We start from the raw sequence: 25607 nt of genomic DNA on the forward strand, positions 1-25607 counted from the left end.
AATCCTATCTGGAAATGGAGGGCAGAGAGTGTGCAGCTGCCTCTTTTTCCTATAGATGAAGGTGAGACACTTGCAGATAAAAAGTTGGGAAAAAGGGAGAGGGGGGAGTTGATGGAAATTTCTCATTGAAATTCTGGTTTGGAAATGACTTGTTAAAAAATTGTGAAGTGGTGGCTTAGTGACGTTTTGATCCTGACTCACCTTTTAAGTAAAGGTAATCTTTTTTTTAGCAGCATATCATTTGATCATTTCCCATGAAGTCTAGTGTAAGTGGTTAGAGTAGATTTGGAAATAATTGTCTGCTGACCACAGGCAGCACCATTGTCTTCATGCCCCATGTGAAAGATTCATCCATCACTGCTTTGCCCCTGACTCCTGACAGGGCATGCAGTAAGTAACCTCACCAACATGTAGACCTGTTATCCCCATCAGACCGCTCATCCCTGGCTCTCCAGGTTGCCTTAGTCATTGCTGGTTCACAGCTTTTCTCCTCGCATAACATACTTTAGAAAGGTATCAAAGAAAATTACTTCAAATATTTAGATTTTCAGACATCATAAAATGGGTGTGACTGGATACAAGGACTCTTCCAGGTCAGGGCTTGGGTAGCTGTTCCCCCCTTGGAGCCTGTGAAACCCCATACTGGAAGCATGCATCGAAGAGTGACAGGAGAGCACCTTTGATGGTCATAGAAATAAAATTATTGTAGATTGTGATTAAAAAAAAAAAACTGGGGAATGAGCAGTCGCTGAGGTGACCTGTAAACAGAGCTCCTATTTCCATATAAACAATTCTCAAATACCAGCTTTCTTCTTCAGAGTACCACAGTTGAAGCCTTTTCCAAAGACTCTAGTTTTTGGCTTTCCATGAAGTCTCAGGTCAGAGTGTTAAATATTTTTATCGTTAATAAGTGATAGCTGAACACTGTTGAATTGTCTGCTAGTATTATCTGACACAAGCTTCTCAGAAAAATATGCCAAGTTATGGGTCTTAGGCACTAAATAATCATTTGTTTTACCATCTCTAATAAATAGTTATGATGCATCCTAAAATTAAAACCTACCTTGTAAAATGTAAAGGGTAGCCTTAGTAGTAATTCCAGGTCAAGGGTCCACTTTGCCTCTGAATTCATGTACAGGTACTGTGGAATGACTGGCTGTTGATATCAGATCTGAAGTACATTTTAGCATAGAGATTGATCTTGACTTTTAAAGGGGCTGTATGGAAGCTCTGATTCTGTCCAACTTTTTTGCTCAACCTCAATTCCATCCCCCAATTTTTTATAAAGGAAGTAAAAAATTTAAAATGTATAATATCTTGGACTAAGACAAAGAAGGCTGGAAATTAAAAACATCCACAGCTGAGCAACTAGGAAAGTGGGGGAAATCAGCAATTTTGCTCTTATTATTTTGAACAAATGTCAAAGAATATTTACATGGGGAAATACAAAGTTAGGTAAGAAAAGCAGGCTATAAAACTGCAATACAGTATTCTCTTGACTATCTGGTTAAAGTGTTTAAGATCATTAGGCAAGTAACACAATGTTTTAAATTTTTCTTTTATACTTAATGAAATTTTTACAAGTTTCTACATGCATTTTATTATCAGAGAAAAATAACTTTTTAAACACACATAATTTAAAAAGCAAAGCAAGTTAGCAAGAGGGGAGAGTTTTCTATTTAATGAAACTTTTTTGTCCATTGGACTTCTCAAACTTCTTCCTAGAATCCTTATAGTGTTAAAAGAAGTCTTCCTCGGAAGAACGATTATGTCAGTTGCTTTACTTGTTTGTTGACTTTCTTAGGTGAACGTGACACTGTTAAGTTTGGTACATGCTGCTTTGCCCACAGTCATGACACGTTTGCCCTAGGCAGTTCATAGCCCTTTGCCCTTCAAGATGACTGCCATAGTTATGGCAAAGTCCGCAGCTACAGAGCGAAGCTGAATCCACTGGCTTAGTTAGTGTCTGACCCAGAACTTTGTCCACCTCTGATAAACTTAGTGACACCACCTTCTCTCCTCCAGGCCCACTTTTGATATTCGCTCAGTACCTTTGCAAAGTAGTACCTGATTTCCCAGAAGAGGTGCTGAATTTATCTGGTATTTCGTCGCTTGCTCTCCCCCAGCACCCAATATTTTAACATCTCTGAAGTTTGGATGGTAAACTATAATCTTATGGTTACAGTTGTCAGGAACTTTTTTTTGGCCACACCACGTGGCTTGGGGATCTTAGTTCTCTGACCAGGGGAACCACCAGGGAATTCACAGGAACTTTTCTTTTTTATTGGCACATAAAACAGTAATAATACATTTTATAGTTTGTATCATCACAGAATCAGTAAAAGTGAGTATTTATGTATATAGTAAAGAAAAATGGGATACAAACTATTAGAATAGTGTGTAAAGAGATGGCTAATACCTTTCTGTCCTACAAAGTTTGCTTTCTGTTCTACAAAGTTTGCTTTGCAGTGAAGGGAGATTTACTTATTAAGTTTTGAGTCAAGGAGTTTGGGCTTATAATGATAATTTAAACTTTAAAGTGTTAATTTAGTGTTGCCTATGTATACATGAGGCAAAAGGAAGGGGTGAACTTTGCAAGATACCAGTCAACCGTTACTCTATATTTGAAATCATGGATGTAAGTCAAGTTGTTATTATTTAATATATTTTTGTGTATATTTTAAATTTTTTTGTTTTATATTGGAGTGTAATTGATTTACAATGTTGTGTTAGTTTCAGGTGTACAGCAGAATGATTTAGTTATATATACACCTATTGTTTTTAGATTCTTTTCTCATATATGTTATTATAGAGTACTGAACAGTTGTTATTTAATATTAATTGAATAAAAAACCCAGGTTTCTGACTCCTCATATTTTCATCCATGCTTGGCCATAAAAGGGCAGTTTCAGATGGTCTGCCTTGTGTAAGAGAAAAGAGAAAAAGAAAACCTCCTGGTGGACAACCAAAATGGCTTTTGCATTGTGACTTTGTATCAGAGCTCCCACTATGACTTGCAAGCACTCAGTTGATACTGACAAAAAAGAGACTGGGAAGGAGTGCCTTCTGTCCTCAAACACCCATTTCCCAGGTCTAAAGAAAAGCCTCACTCTAGCTGTATAAGTACGAGAGACTTGGCGTTTCTCTAGCTATTTACTGTTATCAGTTAAAAATTGCTCTGGTGGTCTCAGTAACGCTGGAATCCCTTGTTTGCTGGGAGGCCCTCAGACATGGCGTCCGGGGTGAAAGTCGGTCTGTCTTGCGGCAGCGCTGTTCCTTCCGTCACCTCACACATCCCCTCCTGTTCCTGTACCCACAGCGAAGCTGCCGCCCATGCTGTCGCCACCCTGGCCGAGGCCACCTTGCAAGGGGGGGGACAGATCGTCCTGTCTGGGGAAACCGCAGCAGCTGTCGGAGCACTTACTGGAGTCCAAGATGCTAATGGTAAGAGAGCATGAATATTTTATCGAACTTCTTCCCTGTTTCCACCGAAGCCTTCATGACATGACTGACAACAAGCCCTTCAGAATGAAGTTGAACTCTGAGTTTGTATTGGTAGGCAGTTGATACCTAGAAAAATTCTAGGAGCCTCTGATTTCTTTCACGAGTAGAAGACTTTGGGTTTCCTGTGGAGGAGGAAGGAGTCAAAATAGTGGCTACCCAACTGAATGGCTTATTTGAGAAGTAACTGTTTGCTGTGACAGGACTTGCTGAGAAAGATTTAAAATTTTTCTGTGAGGTGCATTTTATCCTTTTTCTCCCATGGTGTGGAGGAGTGTCCTTTACTAGGGCAGAGACTCTCCTGTGGGCGAGTGCATTGGGGTAGCAAAGAATGTTCTGACCACCTTGAGAAAGGTAGCACCATCTCATACCAAGGTCAGCCAGCAGGCTGTGATAAAGGCGCTTTTCTGGTTGATGCTAGGGTTCTGCTTCCTGTTCAGTGTGGCTTCATCAGAGACCTCTGGATTGAGCCAGTAACATGCCACTACTCTGCCCTTCTTTCCCAGCTCTTTGATTTTCTGGATGTTGGTGCTATCCTGAATAAACAAAAGAGATAAAGTTCATAGAAATACGTTGACAGGGATTTTCAGCTCCAGTGAGGCTCTCTGAATCCATTTCAGCAGGCTCTGGGAGTCAGTTATCAAGACTGGGCTGCCTGGGAAAGTGCCTCAGAAGTCTGGTCAACAGGAGGACCAGCCCTGCTCTGTGAGAATCTGTGCAACTGTTTATTGAGCTTTTAAAATGCACATATAATTAGTTTCAGTAGGGCAAATTAACTGCTCTGTGGTTTTTAGAGATCTGTAGTTTAAAGTCCTAGAAAGAAGATAGATAATAACTAACATACTTTTATTTAGGCAGACAATTCCTTAGTGGCATGAGTGGCTAAAAGGAGAGCCCTTGGCACTTTCTGAATGGTAGATTCCTAAGAACAGAATAATATGTTAGTGGAAAAGTCTTTGAAGAAAGACAAAATGCTGCATCGTTCTTCAAAAGTGGGGAGAAGAAAGCACTTCGGTCTTCCAGAGAACAATAGGAAATGTAAAGAACCGTGTGGCTTCTGAGCATCATTTTCTTCAGACAGACAAACAAACAAACATATTACAACGACAGCCTGCTTTTTCTGTAGGGCTAGGGGTTTTCGTGAACTAACCCAAATAGAGATAGAGTTGATCTTAACCAGAGCACTGCAAAGTAAAGGGCATCTTACAGCCAGGTATATTCAGGATGAAATGAACCATAGTTGGAATTAAGGAAATCCTCCCTCTTTAGCTAGAATCCTACTCTTTTCTTATCTTTTTCTGTTCCACATCTGAGTCCTCATCTACTTTGAATGGAGAAGGATGGGATATCTGATTATGTCACATTCTGAATTGCAGTTGCTGTTATTCACTATGCATGCGTGCACGCTAAGTCGCGTCTAACTCTTTGTGACCCTGTGGACTATATCCCACCAGGCTCCTCTGTCCATGGGATTCTCCAGGCAAGAATACTGGAGTGGGTTGCCATTTCCTCTAGGGGATCTTCCTAACCCAGGGATCAAACCCACATCTCTTACGTCTCCTGCATTGGCAGGCGGGCTCTTTACCACTAGCACCACCTGGGAACTACCCCTGTTCACTATGAAACTGCTAAAAATACTTCCAGTGTGGATTTGATGGGAGACTTTGTTATCCCTTCTAATGGTCTTGACCTGTCTGAGCAAGAGGAGACTGCTTTGTAGTTCTGCCTCCTCCCTAGGCTCACCTTTTCAGATAGATTAGTTAATAGGTAAGTGTGAGGACTCTCTGGGTCTCCCGCCAAGTAGATATGTCTACTCAGCCATCAAATCAGACCATTGAGTTGTGCCACATCCTACTAATATTAGGCAAAAGGACACATCATGTCATCTATACCTTGGCAATTCAGAACATGAATCAAATATTGGATATGACCCAAGTAATTCTGATGCACCTTCTTCTGTCTTCTAACACTTTTACCCAGAGTGCTGTAGGATTTACTTTGGGACTTGGAACCAAATTATTCTCATTTAACCAACTAATTTGTCTGTCTGGACTTTTAAGGGTTCTTTTTTCATCATCATTTCAGATTGTGTCATGTTGGCATTGTTTGTCACCTGTGTGATGACAAGCTTATGGTATATGCCAGTAGACCAAATTTATTATCAAGAATTGTTTCTTATTAGGAATAACCAAATGATAGCAGAACAAGTTGCTATTTGGTAACAGACACAACTGGGTAGGAAAAAAAAATACATCCCAGATTCCAGAGCATGACTTAAATAAAAATCCTACTAGCAGATGACTCTTAAAAGAACAGTGTGGATATTGGCCGGTTCAGGCCTGAAGCAAGGATTTCAGCATCTTCTATGATGAAACTACAAGGGATGGAGGACCACTGTGTATGAAACTTATTAGAGTACAGTAACCAATGCGAGATGGCCAGGGCAGTGTAGGTCAGTGGTTTTCAAGTTAAGGATGATGACACCTGCATGGCAGAAGTTTAAATTCCAAGTCATCAAGGCAGACCTGACAAAGACCTTGTACCTGAAGCTTTCTCCTTTTTTCTGGACCCTGTCCCACCCCAACACTAAAGGGACTACTCAGCACTAGCATTAACTCTATTTCATTTGTGTTCTCTCATATTAAATAGTTATAAATGTGTCTTTTGTCTTTTATGATGGTGTTTCATGATTTGGTTCAGTTAAAAGGTTTTCACAGGTGCCTTTCTCTTCAGAATGTGTAAGGCTGGGGAAGGGCTCTGGTTGAGTTCTTTCCTTGCCTTCTTTTCTTTCTTTTTAACACAGTTATCCCTTGCTTGACCTCCACAGCACACCTTAAGAGGTTGTACAATTTTAAATTGCCCATTGGTTTCCTTTCTCTCTACCATCCTCTGTACCCTAGAACCCCCTTTGCTAATAATGGACTTCAGGTCCACTTCAGATCTTTTATCTTCCTCCCTGTTTCAACAACAACAACAACAACAAAATGACAAAAATCTAGATGGGGAAAAAACAACAAATAACTGAAGTTCATGGTTAATCAGTAATGGTAATGGGAATCATCTGCTTCAACTGTTGTCCATCAGACTTCTTACCAGAGTTGCTTAGAAAGGATCAGTGTTTTCTAAAATGGTTGGCACTTCTCTATCACAGGAAAAAAGGGGGGAGCATAGCATTTTCTTGGGGGAGGGTTGTTTTGGTCCTGATCATAAAGCTCATCTGTGATCCCACTACATAGAATGTTTTTTGAGGGTTTGTTTTTGGTTTAGTTTTTGTTGAGTTTTTAAAATATAGCCTCCCCCACCCCATTCATAAAATTTTTTAATCTAATTAGGATCATGTTGTACTGTTTTATAACTTGTCTTGAAATATCTTAACCACTTTCATCTGGCTAAATGTTTTTTGAAAAGATCACTTTAATACTTGCTAATATATCATCATATTATCCATCATAATAATCAGTCCCCTATTGTCGATAATTTAGGTTATTGATAATTTTTTACAACATAAATAACAGTGTTCATCTTGGTACAAAATCTTGCCCACACCTATGAATCTTTGCTCTCTACATAGCTTATCCTTCCTAATACTTCCAACAGTACTGTTTAGAACCTGCTTAGTTACCCCTCACCAACATTAGATATTAGCATAATTTACTTTGTGTATGTATACCTATTTGGTAGGCAATAAGTTGAATTTTATTTAATTTGCATTTTCTAATACTAGTGAAAGATATTTTTACTTTTTTCTCCCGTGTTTTTATCTACACATATATATATTAGTATTTGTCTATTTGTATTTGTGTTCTTCACCCATTTTTCTACTGAGGTCTTTAGTATATAAAGAGTTTCTCCAAATCAGTAGGAGAAAGATATAATCCCTTTATCATGTGTATTGCAAGCTTTCCCAGTTTATTTTTATTTCACTTCTGTTACTTTCACTCTTATTTCCTTGTTTCTCTTTCACCCAAATCAGATCAATATCTAATTACATGTCAGTTCTATGAATTCTATTTTTATTTTAAATATTATAAAATATCTTGAATTTATTTTGGTATATGGCATTATATAAGAATGTGAATCTTAGCTCCCTGACCAGGGAGCAAACCTGGGCCCAGCAGTGAATGCTCAGAGTCCTAACCACTGGACCACCAAGGAATTCCTGGGTGGGTGCTGTTTAGAATGAGGGGAGCTTGTTTAGGGAGACATAGATCATGGTCAGAAGGAGGTAAACGCAGGTGAAGAGTTGTTTCCTCAGAATCCTCTGCCCAAGCCCTCCTGCTGCCCTCTAGCATGTGCCTGGGCTCTTTCAGTCTCCCCACCTGTCTCCAGGGAAACGGAGACCGAGGTGGTACGGTTGGGGAATGTGGGAGAGAGCTTGGAGGGGTGTACATTTCTGCCTGGAGCAAGTTGACTGGCCCACTGCTTCCCCTCCTGCTCACCGCAGCCTTCCCTTTGGCTCTGCCTCCAGCCCTTGATTTTCATTCCCCAGAGTGTTCCTAAACTACATCTTCTCTACTGTCCAGCACCCAGAGACTGTCCACTGCCCATGCTGTCCTGCCTGAGACAGCTGCCTTCCCCATGCCCTACATGAAGAGAAGTGGGCTAGAGGGCTGGTCTTCTGAACACTGAACCTGGTTGTTACAAGGCATTTACATTACATACAGAAAAGGAGCAGCCCTTCTCATTTCTCTTCAGTATCACACTCCCCTCTTTGTTCTGGCCTGGCCCTGGCAACAGCCTTGCTACTGTTGACTCTTGCCCCAGATTCATCAACGTAAAGTTTTCAGAAGAAAACCTTGATCTTCCTTTTCACATTGACCATGTCGTCACTTTTTCACCTGCTTGTTTTTCTTTAGCCTTTTAAAAAACTTAAAAATGTGCATGTGTTTTCCTAGTTGAATTTAATCTCAACCATGATCACTGGAATACTTTTTTTTTTAATTGGCCTTTTTAGCAAGGGGGATAAAAGAGTAGATGGATGAGGAAAGTAACATAAAGTTCAGAAAAGGGAGCAGGACTTTTGAGTGGGATCCTTGCATGAGAGATTAGAACACACATTCTTATCCAGCAAGGCCTCCCAAGTGAGACAGGATGGCTGAAAGGTCCATCCTGCACTTACGGTAAAGAGATTAGCCCAGCTGGACCTGCAGCAGGCAACATGTATGTGTTAACTTTCTGTAAAAACCTGCTTTATGTGTATTATACAAACCTCAAGTTAAGTCGCTCAGTCGTGTCCGACTCTTTGCGACCCCATGGACTGTAGCCCTGGGGCATCCTTAACTTGGATCTGTGGATCGTGAAAAATTCTGCACAGAAGTTTTACATTTTTCTGGGATCTGCAGCTTTGATCAGATGTGCAAGTAGATCAGAGAGAGCTCGCATTTCCCCACCCCGCACCGAGATGAAGAACCTCTACCATAGAAAGTGTGGCTAGGGTCACATAGGGTATCTGGTGTGGCACGGAAAAGAAAAGGAAGGGCGGGGGGTGGGGAGGACCTTCAGGCCTAGATGGGGCCTCTAAAAGCTGTACCTCTGCCGAGCTCTGTGCTCTCAGGCGAGTTCCCTGAGCCTTAGCTGTATAGTTAGGATGACAATATTTCTATGCTCATGAGGTAGTTGTGAGCATTAAACAAAGTGATTGCTGTGAAGTACTTAGCATAGTGCTTGGCACATAGATATATCATTCATAAACGTGAAATTATTATTAGCTGCCAGCATCAGTTTCTTCTCAAGCATCCCCCCAAATACATTAAGTGGTGCAGAGCACACAGTACTGTTCAGTAGACCCAGCTTTCCTGTCTGTAGGACAGGTCCCAGTGCTTACCCTACACAGTTGAAGAAGGGTTTATGCTCCAGAGTTGAATACTGTAAAAATGGGAATAGATGGGAGTGTTTTCTATAATCTTGAGCAAAGGAAATTGAAGGTGACATTGTGGAATGGCTCCTGCAATCGGTTATATCACCTTCCTTGGTCCAGGGCTGCGGTTCTCTTCCAGCAGCATTTCAGCTTCCATCACAGAGGGTGACTTTTTTTTTCACTTTTTTTGTATTATCACCACCACCATCATCCATTATTATTTACAGCATGTCCTTGTTGTTCCAGTTCATCTTTAAGAATAAGAGATAAAGTGTCAGTGCTCATCTTGATAAACTATAAAATACATCTCACCTTCTCCCTTTTCCTATGGTCCTCATTCTCTGGACCCATTAGTATATGGACTTGTTCCCAGAAGCATCAGTGAAGATGTAAGTATTAATTAACTTAGGAAATATGTCAATGTTGCAGCTTCCAAAAGATGCGGATATGCTCTTCTTGTGTGCTCTAAATCACTATTTGCCTCAGTATTTTAAAGTTTAAATAAGTAAATTGTATTAAGTAAAGTTTTACTGTAAATGTGCATATTCAGTCACCATAAAGTGTGATAATAGCTTTAAAATAACTGTTGTTACTTTGACACTGTGAGACTGTCTGTACCTTTAATGCAAAAATGGGGAGTTCAGTGCCTCCTATAGACTGGAAGCAGCGAGCCCCTGAGCCCCAGGGTTGTGTGTGTGAGGTGAGAGCCCCAGGCTGCAAGCGCCCTGAGAGCAAGAGCTGTAGGTTTTCAGGCCATCATCCTGTAAAGTAAATGGCCCTCTTTCCCACTGACAGGGAGACCTGAGGGGAAGCTAAGAGGTTAGAATGGTGTCAGTCAGACCAAGCCAAGGCACTGCCTGTTCTGTGAGAAAAAGTACAGATTCATCTGTCATACAGCTGTTTTCCCCTTCAGAATCACAAGTCTTTCTTTAAATGGAGGGGAAGTAGGACGTACTCAGAGACCCAGGACGATCACATCTTAGGACAGATAAGGAGAGCTCTGAGCTGCGGCTCAGAAAGAACGGTGAGGCTGAGCCCATGAACTGGGGCTGCCTGGGAAGCTGGTGCCACACCGGGGAACTGCGGCAGCCAGGGCAGAGCTCAGAGTGGGACACTGCTCAGTGTCCTCCAAGGGCCGCCCTGAAAAACACACTGTCTGCAGAGAGGGGCTTCCCCGTTTAAGTCAGCTAACTTTTCTCCTAAGATGATTCATCTTCATTCTGGGAAACATGTTGGTAGATGTCATACTGGGAGAATAACTATTTCAGTTTCACTCCTTATTTACCTTATTTGCCTTTTGACAGTGTGCATTAAACGTTATTATTTAGGGCATTCATCTTTTTCTTTTCTTCCTACATTCTTTCCTTTTCTTCTTTTTTTTTTAATCAACACTCCTATTACTAGCCCTACCGTTGCCACCACCTTGCAGTTGACTAAAAGTACTCTGCATTGCCCTACCTTCACCCAGGAAGGTGGGTAGAACAGACCTCATAGCTTGTTTTGTAGAGGCAGCTACACTAGGACTCGCCCAGGGTCACTCAGCTGCTAAACGGTGAAACCAAACCCAGATCTCCTGGACTCTTTTGTGCTGCCTCTGTGGGCGCCTTTCTTCCCCGCCACTTCACTCCATCTTGCCAGTCCACTCAACCAAGAATATAAAGACGGTATAAAACAGATGAAAATCATCATCTTTAATGTATCTGATCGAACTGTTACTTGGTGTGGCTCACTGTTTTTCAGGCTTGTTTTGAGGAATGGTCATAGCCATGTGTTGCTCACTTTAGAAGTCAGTGTCATGTTGAGTCTTAACAGAAGCAAACAAGTAAATGGCATCAAAACCCAAGATCTAAAGTTATATCCTGGGAATTCCCTGGCAATCCAGTGGTTAGGACTCGATCTATCCCTGCCATTCACATTCAAGTTTAAATAACCACATGCAGCTAGTGACCACTAACGGGCACAGATAGGAAGCGTTCCCACCACTGCTGAGAGCTCTGTCAGACAGCGCTGCCCTGAAGGCCACAGCAGAAGCACTGCGGTCTGCTGGCGGGTGGTGCCACCCTGCACAGGGGAAGGCAACAGAAATGCATCATGAGCCTTCCTTTCCAGTGACCTTCTCAGCTCAGAGAGAGCAAAGCTTTGCTAAAAAAAAAAAAAAAACAAAAAAAAAACCTGCCACGTGACTCCAGTAATCCGCAGCCAGTAAACAGCTGGGCAGAGGGTTGCAAGAAGAGCTGGCCTATTTTTGTGCACTGCAGAGTCCTGAGCAGGAAAATCTGAGACAGGAAGCAGTGGCGACACCTAGACTCACTTCCTCATCCCTTTATTCACAACCAAGGCCACTTGCCCATTTCTACTTGGATGCTTCACAAGTGCAAATTCCTGTTCTTAGCTGCAGCCATCTTCAGCTCAGGTATGCTAATGGATTTATCATGACCCCTAAAAAGGATGAAATATCCAGAGCCTTGTGGCTTACAGGCTGAAAGAAGCCATTACCATTGGATGAATTCCAGATTTCACAATGAAACATGGCTGCTTCTGAGAAATGGGAACATGAAGATGTGTAATGGCACTCTTGATTGTAGAATCCAGAGAGAGTTACAGTTCTCTGTCTCATGTATGTTACTCATCCAGCCCTTTTGTAGCATAGAAGCTTGTCCTCCTTCCCCACCTGCTTCATTATGATCTCCTGAGGTCCAAAATGCCTTCCAGAATAGCTCTCAGAGGGAAGTAGCAGTTTTTTTTTGACACCCCGATCTCCACCCCCTCCCATCCCCCAGGATATACATTGATGGCACTGATTTGGGGGGCATTGTAAGCATACAGTAACTGTTTACTACTACTACTGTTACTGTTATTAAATACTCACAATGAATGGGAAGGGATTTAGTCTTCAGAGGGTTCACTTATAACACCTCTGGGATGCATTCTTAGGATCTGGTACAGTGAGCTGGAAGAAGGTAGTGAATCTCACACTGAGAATCCTTGCTTCGGAAAGCCTCTGGCACTAATAGACACAGGCAGGTGGCCACCCCTGAGGCATGCTGGGGCAGACAAAACTGAGACCCGGTTCTCCAGAAGTACCAAGTCTATTCTGTCACTCATCAGACATTGCCTCTGCAGCTCAAGGAGTTTTTAGTTTTGGTGTTCTTTGGTACCTTTGTCTCCTGCAGAGATGCTGACCTGTGGATACATTCTGAAGGAGCAGAACTGCCTCTTGAAAGTGTCACTGTGGGGAATTCCCTGCTGGTCCAGTGGTTAGGACTCAATGCTCTCACTGCCAAGGGCCTGGGTTCAATCCCTGGTCAGGGAACTAAAATCCCACAAGCCACATGGCACAAACAAAGAAAAAGAAAGGATCATTGTGGTATTTAGAGTCCTCTTTCTCTTTGCAGAGTCTGCAAGTTCAAAGGGGATATGTCATCTCCTCTACACCGTCATAAACTGGGGTGGCCTCAGGCATTCATCATTTTACACAAGGAATTGCTACTAATTGAGGCTGTTCAGAGAAAAATAGGGCCTTTACAGTGAAGTGACCCCTATACATTGGTCTTGATTGTTAGTACTCATCTGAGCCATGGCCAGGTCCTTCAGATGCTTTGAGGTGTTTTCCATATTGAAATCTGAATGTCTTCAGAGTTGGCTCCTTGGGACCCCAGAGGGAATTGGCACACGTGTGAAGCCAGGTTGGTCTGTGTTGGGTATTCTCAGCTTGAGGAAACTTGACAAGTTAGGGACGTTCTGGGCAGAGGACTCAGGTCAGGGCTTCAGGGCAGAGATTGCCGAGAAGGTACCTGCCATTGGCAGACAGACACCACTGACCACGGCATCCTCCCCATCTCCAGTGTCCTCAAGGCCAAGTTACATGTTTCGTTATCTCATTCTCCTTCCCTTTAGGTCCCCAGATCTTTCTGAGTCTTTGTATTCGAAAGACAGATTCTGGTCTTAGATGATTCCAGCTCCTTGTAACCAAGACAGAATCTTGGTGCCTGTCATTGCAGGTAATATTCTGTAAAGGGATTTTTTTTTTTTTTGCATACCAAATCTAGAGCCATAATTGGACAAGTTTAATTGGAATCATTACTATTCAATATGTGGATGAAAAAGCGGTTTTAATGAAGCATGTAAAGGGGGGATTAATCACTGTTCACACAAGAACCAGATTATCATAACAGGAGAAATTCTCACAGAGTAAAGTTTTTAAGGTTCTTGGTTAAGGGGACTTTCCTCTTTTTATTTATGCTTGCATTGGGATTTTGAAGGAGCGTCAGCACACTGTTACTAACCCTGATAGCCTGCACGTCACAGCCACTATGTTTTGGGGGCCCTCTGGTTCTCAGGTTACCTGTGTAGATACAGGGATTCACTTCTCAGCTCGACCATTCGCTTAATAAAGAGCAAATGTGCAGAACCTAGCAGCAGCAGCCTAGCAGAGCGGTAATCTGAACAGGATAAACATGCTTCCTCTTTGTGTGATGCTCTTTCCCCATCCTCCTGCCAAGAGCAGGATATCAAATGAAAGGAAGGTTGTGGTTGGAGTCAGTAAAGTGAATGTCTAAGTGGCACCTGCTTCATTCAGCAGATCTGCTTTCCCGGGGCCTCCCACTGTACATCTGCTCCTGACAAAGCCTCTTTTCTCCTCCCGTTGGTCAGACTGAGAGCAAAGGCCCAGAGAGGAGACATATTGGTTTTGCTTTGTCAGCATGATTGCCTGTGACATTATAACTATACCAAATCTTTATTACTAGAAAGGCCCCAATTGAGAGATTTTCAGAGCCTAAATGGGGTTTTCGAAAGTAGAATTGATAGAAACATCTTTTCTGTTGTAAAGCTAGCAGATGGACCTGAGAATCATGGAAGGGGTCTCAATATGGAAACTGAGACACTGCTCTGAGCGAGACTACAAAGACCTGCTGTCAGATTGGCTCACTAAGGCGGCCAGCAGCTCTCTGACTGTGCCCAGCCCAGCCTCCCCCTGCTGCTTGCAGTGCTGTAATGTATAGCTCTACTGCAGTGCTCTCCAGTGCTGGCAAAGTTTCTCACCTAGGCACCCAGGAGGTAGGATATGTTAAAATAAGTTGATGGGGTCGGGCAGTAAAGAAAAAAGCTGTGATGTAAATAAGGGAAATGCCAGGAAAATATATTTTAGGTGAAAGCAGAACGTCCAATTTCAGATTGAGTTTCCATCTAAACAAAAGCAACTCTTACCATGTTCTGCAGTGTGTATGCAGTTGAAGCACGCTTAAGGTGTGGAGTTGGCTCACTGGAAGCTAGAGCCTTGCTCTAGCCCTTTATAAACTGAAATTAATTAAAATCAAATAAAATTAAAGACTCAGTTCCTCAATTACACTAGCCAGGTTTCAGCCACCTTGCTGCCAGTGCACAAGTACACTGTGCCCACCTTCACGGTGAGTTCTCATGGACAGGACTGTCTCAGAGGTTGGTCTGAACCTCCTAAAATGTCTTGACTGCTTAAGTGAGCCTTGGACTTATGGAAAAAACCGGAACATACATTTTGGCCACCCCAGTATTTCAGCCTTGCTGGAAGGAGAAAAGGAAACTTGCCTGGTTATTTAGATCAGCTTCCAGCAGTGTTTCTTGACTATGATCTTTGTCTTTTCACCTTAAAATTATTTTTCCTCTAAGAATCTTGTGTCCTTTCCCCAGCCCCTCCAACTTCTCACAAAACAGGAATAATGATGATAATAAAAATGAATTGCAACTATGAGAAAAGACTTTAATATTAGGAATGTCCACTTACAGCTGACCTGCTCCCTGGCCTTCCCTTCCTTCAGCTTTCACAGCCCCACTGTTTGCCTGAAGAGTTCTTTTCTCATTAAACAGAGCTTCTCATTGACAAGAGGGCATGTGAACACTTGGGGGACAAGAGTGTGTATATGGATTGTTCATTTTGTGTACAACATGGGGCATGGACAATATTCCTGGGGGTTGAGCACTGAGCTGGTGGCATCTTCCATTTTCAGCAAGTCTAGGGAGTAAGGGCAGACCTTTAAGCTTGTTTCTTCCATTTGTCCGTCTCTAGTAGCTACTACATGGTGGCTTTATCTCCTGGGAGAAAACCTTTATGAAATAACAACGTGTATGTATGTTAATTGCTCAGTCGTGTCTGACTCTGCAACCTCATGGACTGTAGCCCACCAGGCTCCTCTGTCCATGGAATTCTCCAGGCAAGAGTACTGGAGTGGATTGCTATTCCTTTCTCCAGGGGATCTTCCCAACCCAGGGATCGAACCCAGGTCTCCTGTATTGTGCACAGATTCTTCACTGTCTGAGCCACCCACACTACCTCAAATATAGACAGTATCTCTTTTCCCAAGAACTTAAATCATTTAAATATAATGTTACTTATCCTCATAGCAGCCCTGTGAAACAGAAATGGCCCTGTTGGTTTTATAAATGTTAAAAATAGTCAACTCTTAGTTGCCATACACAGAATATCTGTCATGCAGATCACTCATGACACATTTTAAATCCTTGGACAGTTTCTCTAAACAAGCCAGGGTAAAGCCTGAACCATCTCCTCCACCCCCACCCCCTGCCCAGCTGCTGCATACTTAAGAAACACAAATTAGTTTTCATGTTAGCTTAAAGAAGACATGATTAGACAATAAGTCTGTGACAAGAAAAGCACATCATAAAATCAGAGTTTAGCAGGGCGCTGTGGAGGAAATGACCCATCCTCCTTTTGGTTCAACTAAGAGGTGACTGTAAAGACCTACCTTTATATAGCAGGCCTCATTCACACTCAGTGTGCTGGCACGTTTCCCAGAGGAAGGTGTAAACCCCGCGGGTAGATGTCAGAGACACCTCTGTACCCCAGACACAGGTGTGCATGGGAAGCAGACTTCCTGCTGCTGCCCTTCCTGGTGGCCCTTCTTTCCCGGTGCTTTTGAAAAGTTCTGTGTCATTGTCAGGCCTCTGTATGGCAAATTGCCCATTGCGAATGGATGCTGAACAGGCCACGGGGCTTCATCTTTGTGGAGAGAAGGAAGTGGCTGGAGGGTGGGCTAAGAGGCTACCCTTCCAGGCACTGCAGCCTGCCCGGGTGGTGGAGTTCCTTTATTCTACGGTCCTCATCACCCGGTCACCTAATGGTTTTGAGCCACCAGGGAAGCCTAAAAACACTGGCGTGGGTGGCTTATCTCTTCTCCAGGGGGATCGTCCTAACCCAGAAATTGAACTGGGGTCTCCTGCATTGCAGGTGGATTCTTTACTAGCTGAGCTCTCAGGGAAGCCCCAGTGGTTTTAGTAACCATTAATGATTTTGTGTAGATTCATCATTTCACTAACAGTTTCAAACTAGTGATTTCTCTAGTCTTATCATTCCTCTGCCTTTATTAGCTGGAATTCTTTTATAAAGAACTTGTCCCCATTAACAGTTTGGTTATGCTAACTACAGCCCAGATAGGAAAGATGGAATAATACTCAATTTGAATGAAGTTTATAAGATAGATTTCTTTCTTTGTGACCGTCTGACCCCTTAACTGTTTATTTCCACCTCTAATCTGCTGTCTTCAGGTGTCTGACTATGTCTAAAGCAAATTTTGCTGAGGCGCCCAGTCATGTCTGACTCTGCGGCCCCATGGACTATATAGCCCACCAGGCTCCTCTGTTCATGAAATTCTCCAGGCAGGAATACTGAAGTAGGTAGCCATTCCGTTCTCCAGGGGATCTTCCTGACCGAGGGATCAAGCCTGGGTCTCCTGCATTGCAAGTGGATTCTTTACCATCTGAGCCATCAGGGAAACCCCCAAATGATGCTCTAAGATTGGGCTAAGTGAAGCATTGAAAAATCAGGAGAGCACCTTTGGCAGATTTTTTGCCTCAGTCTGTCCCTGTTCAGATGGAGGAGGCAAGGGCTGGGTGGTAGGCACAGGGGGTCGGAGTCCTTACACTAGTCTCTCTCCTTTTGTACCTATTTGAAATTTTCTATAATAAGAACTTTGAAAATAATAACAGAAAAATAAATAAATCTCCATTCTTAACTCTAGGTAACTCCTGATTGGTCCATTTCTACACCCGACTATTGCAAACTCTTAAACAGCTTGGTAACTTTCTCCTGAGGTTTCTGTCAGATGGGCTGTATTTAATATTTTAAAATACCAACTCTTTATGTATTGTTCACACCTTGTCTACTATACAGACTTTGGAGATTTGGGGTGTTTCCCTTATCCCCTTCCAGTGATCTCTGGAACTTTACTAGATAGCGCCTGCCCTTCTCCATACATCTCTGATCAGACATCCTCCTGAGCACCTACATGTCCCGCAAGCTTTAAACACCTTTCTCTCCTGCCATTTTTGGTTTAAAGCCCTCTTGGTCAGAACAGCATGAATTGGAGTCAGCTTGTTCAGTCTTATATTGGGATTTCAGTCTCCAGGATGTAGCCCACAATGATTCTGAACACTAAAGGATAAAACCCTGATTTCGTTCGTGTTCCTGGGGACTCTAGTAATTTCAAGAGGGAATGGTAAAATTATATCTCCAAATTATGTTTTGAAATACATTCACTAATAAAGTAAAAGTGAATTCACTCAACGTTTGGCTTGTGGGATGCAGGCAAGACAATTTTCTTGTGGTCTGCAAAATCAAGACCAAGGACCCAGTCCTTAGTCTATCCTACCCAGAAAAAGCCACTGCTGTGGAAGTTATTCCAGAAAGTGGTTTTTCCAAGAGCAGGTTGAGACTATCTAGCCAGAGGAGAGGAAATCTTGGGTGCTGAGAAGTGCCTATTAGACCGGGGTACCTCTGAGTCTGCTATTGGCTTCATGAGAATATTCAGTACTTGCCAGATGTAATACATATTTTAATCCATAAATCCCTCAAATGCCCTCAAAAGCCATGGACTTTAAAAACACGGAAAAGGAAGATTAAATGTCCCAGAAGCAGCTAATATAGCAGAAACAGAACCACTGAGAGAGAAATGCTTTTTCTATTTCTCCCTTGTCTTACTATTATGAGGGTTACCTGGCTCTCCTTTTCATTTGATATCATTGTTCTTTTCATGACCTTCATTTTCTTGCCCTCATCTGTCCTCTTTCCATGTGGTCCTTGTTTGTGTTTCTTAGCCTCGTTATCTGCCTGCCGCCTGCCTACTAGCTTCTTTACCTGGTTTTCCGTCATGTTCTCCCATCTCTATGCCAGGACACACCATGCCTGTTTTTCTTCATAAAATAGTGGCTTTCCTTAGATGTCAGGCACTGATGTAACTTCTTTCCAGGCCTGAAGATAAAATTTTTTAAAGGACTTCCCTCCTGCCTGTCATCCCTAAAAACACTTATAGATATTTTTGATGGCTCTTTAAAAACTGCAGAAGTCACTTTGGTAATAACAATAGATGGTTTCACTATCTTATTTATTCCTCTCCTTTCCAGTCACAGTCACAGGTTCCCCATTTAAGCCAGCATTTTCCTAATACATACGTTCACTTTCTTATGCATAAACCACAGAAAGCATTACATTGCGAATTTTTCCTTTCAGCTTTAAGAATTATTGCTCTTTCACCAACTGTTATGTTTACTTGATAATTTATTTGTTTAGCTACTTTTCTCTCACAACCATCAATATTTTTCTCCCAAACTAAAAGATATTTCCATGACCAACTAGGAAGGCCTTTGGGCTGAAAGGTTCAGTTACAGCAAACAACAATTCCCAAAGGTTTCCCAGACTGTGAGAGCAAATGAAAGGCCCATTCTTCCTCAGGCTGTCTGTCCCGCTCTGTCTCGTCGTGGCGTGGGGTGGGGGGAGGGCAGTCTGTGGTTCTGGGTGACCCTGACTAGGCCTGCAACTCTGAGCTCTGCTGGGCTCCAGCGTGTGCTATTAGTTTGGGGGTTGAGAAGTTTGTCAGCATGGTGACATCATATCATACTGTCCCTGATCGTATGGTTAACAGTCTTAATATTGATGAGTGGTTTAGCCTGGGTTGTGTCTTTACTGCTGTACCGAATCGGCAGCTATTTCATATATGTCATCATGCGGTCCCAGTGCCCGTGCTGACCATCACTGCATTCAGAAAGGAAGCAGCCCGCCAGTCCATCTGCCCTGATTTCATGGCTCTTATCTCTAATCTTTACATCTTTGAAGGCCTTTGGCAAATGATGTGCTTCCTGGCAGGAGCAAATCGCAGCTGAAAGGAGATCTGCGCTGTCTCTGCTTTCCCTTCTGCTTCCTGAGAGCTTTGGTCTAACATCTGTGACCCAGCCAGACTCATCAGACCTCTCATTCCAAGTCATCTGGGAAAGTAGCTGACATTTAGTGTTCACCTACTGTGTGCCAGGCACTGTGCCAGACTCTACCCCCATCAGCACATCTAGTTCTCAACAACCCTGAGAATATGAGTAATTACCATTTTATGTAGGAAGAAAGTGAGACTTCATAAGCCTGTAAGCGGCAGAGCCAGGATTCTTTCTGACTGGGAAGCTAATGGAAATAAAAGTGCCTGTTCTACCTTCACATCAGATGCATCTGAACTGCCATACAGCATTCTGCTTCGGCCTTAAGAATGTTGTGGGGAGAATGGTACTCATTTCAAAGCAGAGTAAAAGGCTTCAGGCCACAGAGACCAAAGCTAAGGGGAATATAATCAAGTTTCTGAAAAGATGAAGAACGTGATCAATTGTCATATTCAGGTATTAACGTCTACTGTGTTCAAGTTGCTCACTGTTCAAGAACATTGTCCTACCAAGATCTAAGTAAGCAGTGTTTGTATAGAGAAAAACAGTAACTATTTGGGAACAGGTTAGCACAGATCTGGTGCCAAATGAGTGGTAAAGCAATAAAATCCCCGGAAGGAGAGAACCTGGTGGGCTGTTCTGTCTGGAGGAACCCCTGAAAGATGGTGAAAGAACAGAACATAGGTTGGCAGGAATAATTCTAGGCAGAGAGACCTGCCTGAGTAAATACATGTGGTGGCTAGGGTATACTGAAGAGACAGGTACAGTTGTAATGAAAGCATAAGGCAGAGTATTTGTGGGAAAGGCTGATATAATCCCTCATCTATTAGCTATTTGGACTTTATTTTTCCCTGGAAATGGCAACCCACTCCAGTGTTCTTGCCTGGAGAATCCCAGGGACGGGGGAGCCTGGTGGGCTGCCGTCTATGGGGTCGCACAGAGTCGGACACGACTGAAGTGACTTAGCAGTAGTAGGGAGCCACTAAAAAGGCGGGGGGAGTTGGATTAGCTGTTGTCAAACAATATCTCAAGATTTAGCTAACTGTGATGTATAGACTTATTCATCAGATCTCAAAACGCTAAAAGAAGTTAGTCTTGGGATAAATAAATGAATTCCCATCAGTAAATAAATTCCAGATATATGCATACGTGTGTGTGAGAGAAAGAGATTCATCACATGGTAGATAAGTGATGGAACTCATTACCTCAGAAGAGGTCAGGAATAGAGTAGATCAGCTCATGAATGATGAATCCAGAGTGTGCAGGGCAGTGACCCTAACCTTCAAAGTTACTCTCGCTGGCGCCCACGGTCTACCACAAAGCCTCCCCTGGTGACACGTTCAGAGACAGACCACTGCAGAACCCGTTTTGCAGAAAACAAGGAAGAGCAAATATCTGAATTTTCAGAATGTGTGTCCCCATGTCCATCGTGTGAAAGTTTTAGAAGATCCCTCTGGCTTCTGTGTGGGGAGCAGAGAGTGCATTGCAGCCAGGGATGATGCAGGGTGATCTGGAGGAAAGCTAACACGTAGTCCAGGCGAGAGAGGATAGGAGTTCACCCAGGGAAGCAGCAGCCGATGTGGCTGTGTTATGGCTTTATGTTTGAAAGGAGAGAATTTGCTGATGAATTGCATGAAAAGTCAGAGATGGCCTGACTTCCAAGTTTTGGGCCTGAGCAACTGAAAGAATGTAATTGCCATTTGTTAAGATGGGAGGAGTGTATTTGACCATTTGGGCTCAAGAATGATACCCAACTGGTAGAAAAACAGAGCAGAGTCAGGTCTCCTCTTTCTGTTCTGGGGTCAGCAGTTCCTCCAGGATTTGGGAGCTGACTGCTGTTGGCCATGGAAATCCTTGCACTGGGACCTGAAGTTCCCAAGTCTCTTTTGGCCTCTTTTTCCGTTTTTGCCAATTCTGTAAACCTTACCAAGAAACCTGAAAGGAGAGGCAGCAGCGAGCCCAGAAGAGACTGTCCTCTCCCTTCCAGGCCCCTGCTGGCTATAGTGGTCAGTGGTAGAGGCTTGCCGGTGCCTGCAGAGACTCCCAGCTGCCTTGCCTTACCACAGGCTCGGTCACTCAGTCTCCCTCAATCCATGTTTTGTTTTGTTTAAATAAACTTTTTATCTCTATGCTTTGGAATTTAAAGAAAAGGGGGGATTAGATTTTCTAAACTGAAGAACTCTATGGTTTCTTACAGCTTTGAAAGATGAGGTACTAGAGATTGGGGTACTAAAAGCTCCAGGTTTTTATAAGTATGCTTTTATGGTTCTGCCAACAGAACTTGCCTATCATTTGTGAAAGGAAAGAATACCTGCCCTGCCTGCTGCTCCAGAGTCTCAGCAGGAAGCTAGTGCTGTGCAGTGGGGGTGAGAAGACTTTGAAAAGCACTGTACAAATGCCAGGAGAGCTTTCTTATGAGCGTTGTGCAGGGTCTCTGTGAAAAAAACAAAAAGGAGAACTTCAAGTTCCTAATGTAGAATGGGAAAGGCTTCCTGTTGCTTAATCAATCGAAATGACCCAGAATACAAGCTGAGATTAACATACGCCTTCTAGATTAGGGCTAATCAGGGGCAGGCTGAGCAGATGCAGGGACAATCCTGGCCTGATTACTGTACCTCAGCATTTAATCATCTCTCTTCCAAGGGCAGCCAGCCGATTTAGTGCGCGCTGGGTTTCCAAGCCTCTAGCCCCCTCCCCCTTTCCCTTGCCATGGACATAAAGGCTGCTAGGTCAGAGACACTGAGACGATTTAATCTAATCTCATGTCAAAATGGCTGTGTGTGTGAGAGATTCTAAAATCCTCACAATGGGATGGTAATGCACTTGTTTAAGGTAGAGGTAGACTCAAACTGTGCGTAGAGAATAACAGGCTTGGATTTCAAGGCATTTGAGGTTATGAAATACCCTGTATATGGGATTTCTCCAAGAAGCTTTTTAGATATGAAGTCGCTGTCACTAGTCATTCACCCTCGAGATGGCTTTGTGTGGAAGTCATCTTATCACCCAGTTGTAAAGGCCAAATTTACTCCTTCCCAAACTGTGAAGTACCGAAAATGAAATCTTTTAAAATGGTTTTATTTGGATGAGCTTTGAATGTGTCATTTCTGTATTGCTTTTTCTGGACTGAGAGCTCCCATTCTGAAACTTCCTAATCACCTGAAGGCTCACCCATGTCAATCATTCCTGTCCTGGGGTGGGGGAGGTGGACACCTGTGCAATCTCGGAAGGCAGGTTTCATTCAACTGTGTAGAAAACTGTATAGAAAACACCTGCTCATTGCTAGGGACTCAAATATAGAGATTCCATCTCTCCCTTAAGGAATTTACAGTTTCCTTGGAGATAAGACAAGTAACCAGTGATAAAGTATATGACCTCCTCCATGGAGACCAGTGTAAAGTGCTGTGGGCCCTTGGGAGAAGAGGAGCTCAGACAGGAGAAGAGACTGCAGCTGACAGCTGAAGGAAGACTAGAAGCCCATTCAAGGAACAAGCCAAGGACAGTCATTCCAGGCAGAAGTCAGAATGTGTGCACCCCATGGAGGCAGGTGTGGAAAGAGCCTCATGCAAGTAGTTCACCTGCCTGGAATGTACAGTGGGTGGGGATTCACATATCACTAGGCTGAACTAACTGAGCAACAGGGGCTGATGTGAAGGGCTGAAATACCTGCAAAGGGATTTGGACTTTATATTCTACGGGCCATTGGAAACCAGTAAAGAATTGTAAAAGAGAAGAACAAAATCAGTTTCTATTCAAAAGATTATTCCGGTTATGGCAGTGTCAGCCAGTTTGAATTTCTGCATTTGAACCTTTTTCCATTTTATTTTAGGGCGAATCTTCCATGATATTAAAAAGTGTTTCAACAACAGTGTGGGACATGGACCCACATTATAGGTAACCCAAACATATCGTAAACCAGTAAGAAAGAGATTTAATTCTAACAATTCATCCAGTTTCTCTCCACCCCAGCACTGACCCAGGACAGTTGCTTATAGTCAGGAAAAAGGTCCCACTCATAGTATTCAGTGTGTTTGTAAAGTTTGTAACTTGTTCTCCCAGCCTAGAGCTTTTGGAACTGAATCAGTCTCAGAAGCAAGAACAGTAAAAGAAGACTGATCTTTGCTTCTGGTTTTGGCTGCTGTTTGCTCGCATGTGGGTTCTTTGGAGGTGTCCTGGTTTTGCCACAGGGCATTTGGCAAAAAAAACATTACTTCATTAACTTTGTCTGTTTTGACCAGAAGAGAGAATGAAAGTGATGATGAAGATCCACTAGGATGATGGAAGGGGGTCTTGGTCTTCACATATTCACATATACTCAGGCCCATGCCTGAAGTCTAGATACCAGGGACTAGAGCCCAGCCACACGTTGGTTAGGGCCCGCAATAAAATCCCCTGACCTGCTGCCCTTGAGGCTGTGCTGATGCCCGTATTTGGCATACCTTGTACCTCATACTAAACATGAACCAGAGCCAGGCCTGACCTTGAAGGAGCCCTCTATCTAGGGCTCAATCTAGGTAGATAGGGAAGGCCTATCTACATGCATTAACTGGACCTAGCCAGATTATACCCTGCTGTCCAGTGCTTACTGAGAATCCCGAGGAGGCTGCTGTCAGTATTGACTAGAGCTGGGATAGGCTTCCAAAAGGAGGGTTTTATTTATTTATTTATTTTTCCAAGAGGAGGGTTTTAAAGGGGAAGGCGTGGGCAGTAAGGGAATTCCAGGTAGCAAACAGCTTGAGCAAAGGTCCAGAGAAAGGAAGGTTACCAATGTGTTGGAGAATTAAGAATATTCCAGGGTGATGCCCAGAACACAGGGAGTGAGGGAAGTAAAGCTGGACAAATCACAAGAGTCCTGAATGCCAGCCCAACATTTGAATTTTACTGTAGGCTTTGGGAACTTTTTAACTAGCATCAGGGAATTTGAAAAGTTTGAGCTTGGGGAATGACGTGTTATAGAAGGATAACTTGGGTGGCAGAAAGGAGTGAATGGAAAGAGGAATTGACTAGAGACATATGAAAGCCGTTTGCAAAGGTCTAGATGAAAAACATTGAACCCTACAGTCTTCTGAGGCCGATGTATGGGCTGGCCCTCTCCTTCCCCTTTCAGGCCCCAGCATCTCAAGTGTGAGGACTGTGGGCCATGCCTTCCATTCTCATTAACACATAGCAGGGTAAGCCTGGAATCCCAAAACGTCGACAAAACAGAACATTTAGCCTCATTTCAGGTTGCATCATTAAATGTTATGGTGTTGTGTTGTGTTTGTCACTCAGTCGTGTCCAACTCTCTGTGACCCCATGGACTGTAGCCCTCCAGGCTCCTCTGTCCGTGGGATTCTCCAGGCAAGAATACTGGAGTGGGTAGCCATTCCGTTCTCCAGGGGATCTTCCCAACCCAAGGATCAAACCCAGGTCTTCCGCATTGAAGGAAGATTCTTTACCGTCTGAGCCACCAGGGAAGCATCAACAAATACTTATTTCCAAACTGTCAACAGTTAGCCCTGGAAAACAATTAGATACAATTTAACATTGTAAAATTGACATGTTATTTTATGTTTGATTTTTTTTTTTTTTTGGCATTAGGAAATATTCTGGTAAAACATCCCTTTTTACAATTAATTTTGATTTTCATAAAAGTGATACATAGTTTTAAATGACAAAAAGAACTGAAAGGCCTTAAAAAATATATATATATATATGTATATATATATGTACCCCAGAGGCAACACTCCATGTTCTTTTTTCTGGTATGTATGTGTATTATTCTGAATAATAGTCATATTGTTTCTTGAGTTGAGACATCATCACAATTTTCAATAACTCAGTTTCTATGTTTATATTGTTATAAACATAAAATTTTTATAAAGGTAAAACTTGTTCACTGCCACGACGAGTGGGTATGGTTAATCCTTGCTTTTTTTTTTCTTCTACTTTTTAAGGAGTAATCACCGGTTCTACCCAATTCTGGAAGACCCCTCGAGGTACTTACTCTATCCCATGAGCTCATGCCACATCCCCTCTCCTCCCAGACGTACTGCACAGCCCCCATCCTGGGCCCTCCTGC

At 42.9% G+C, this 25607-nt stretch overlaps 1 protein-coding gene across 5 annotated transcripts in view; it reads left to right on the forward strand.

Annotated features, from left to right (window-relative positions):
- Positions 1 to 25607, forward strand: part of NRF1 (nuclear respiratory factor 1) — a 121801-nt gene that overhangs the window by 90430 nt on the left and 5764 nt on the right. For 3 of the 5 annotated variants that reach the window (XM_043463703.1, XM_043463704.1, XM_043463705.1), the window contains 2 exons: positions 3320 to 3444; positions 25483 to 25524. In XM_043463703.1, the coding sequence (XP_043319638.1) occupies positions 3320 to 3444; positions 25483 to 25524 (167 nt within the window). Of the gene's footprint in view, positions 1 to 3319; positions 3445 to 13255; positions 13360 to 25482; positions 25525 to 25607 lie in introns of those variants that run through there. The other 2 variants (XM_043463707.1, XM_043463706.1) reach the window with 2 other exon arrangements.

This window comes from Cervus canadensis, chromosome 3 (genome assembly GCF_019320065.1).
Source record: "Cervus canadensis isolate Bull #8, Minnesota chromosome 3, ASM1932006v1, whole genome shotgun sequence".
Classification (NCBI taxonomy): domain Eukaryota; kingdom Metazoa; phylum Chordata; class Mammalia; order Artiodactyla; family Cervidae; genus Cervus; species Cervus canadensis.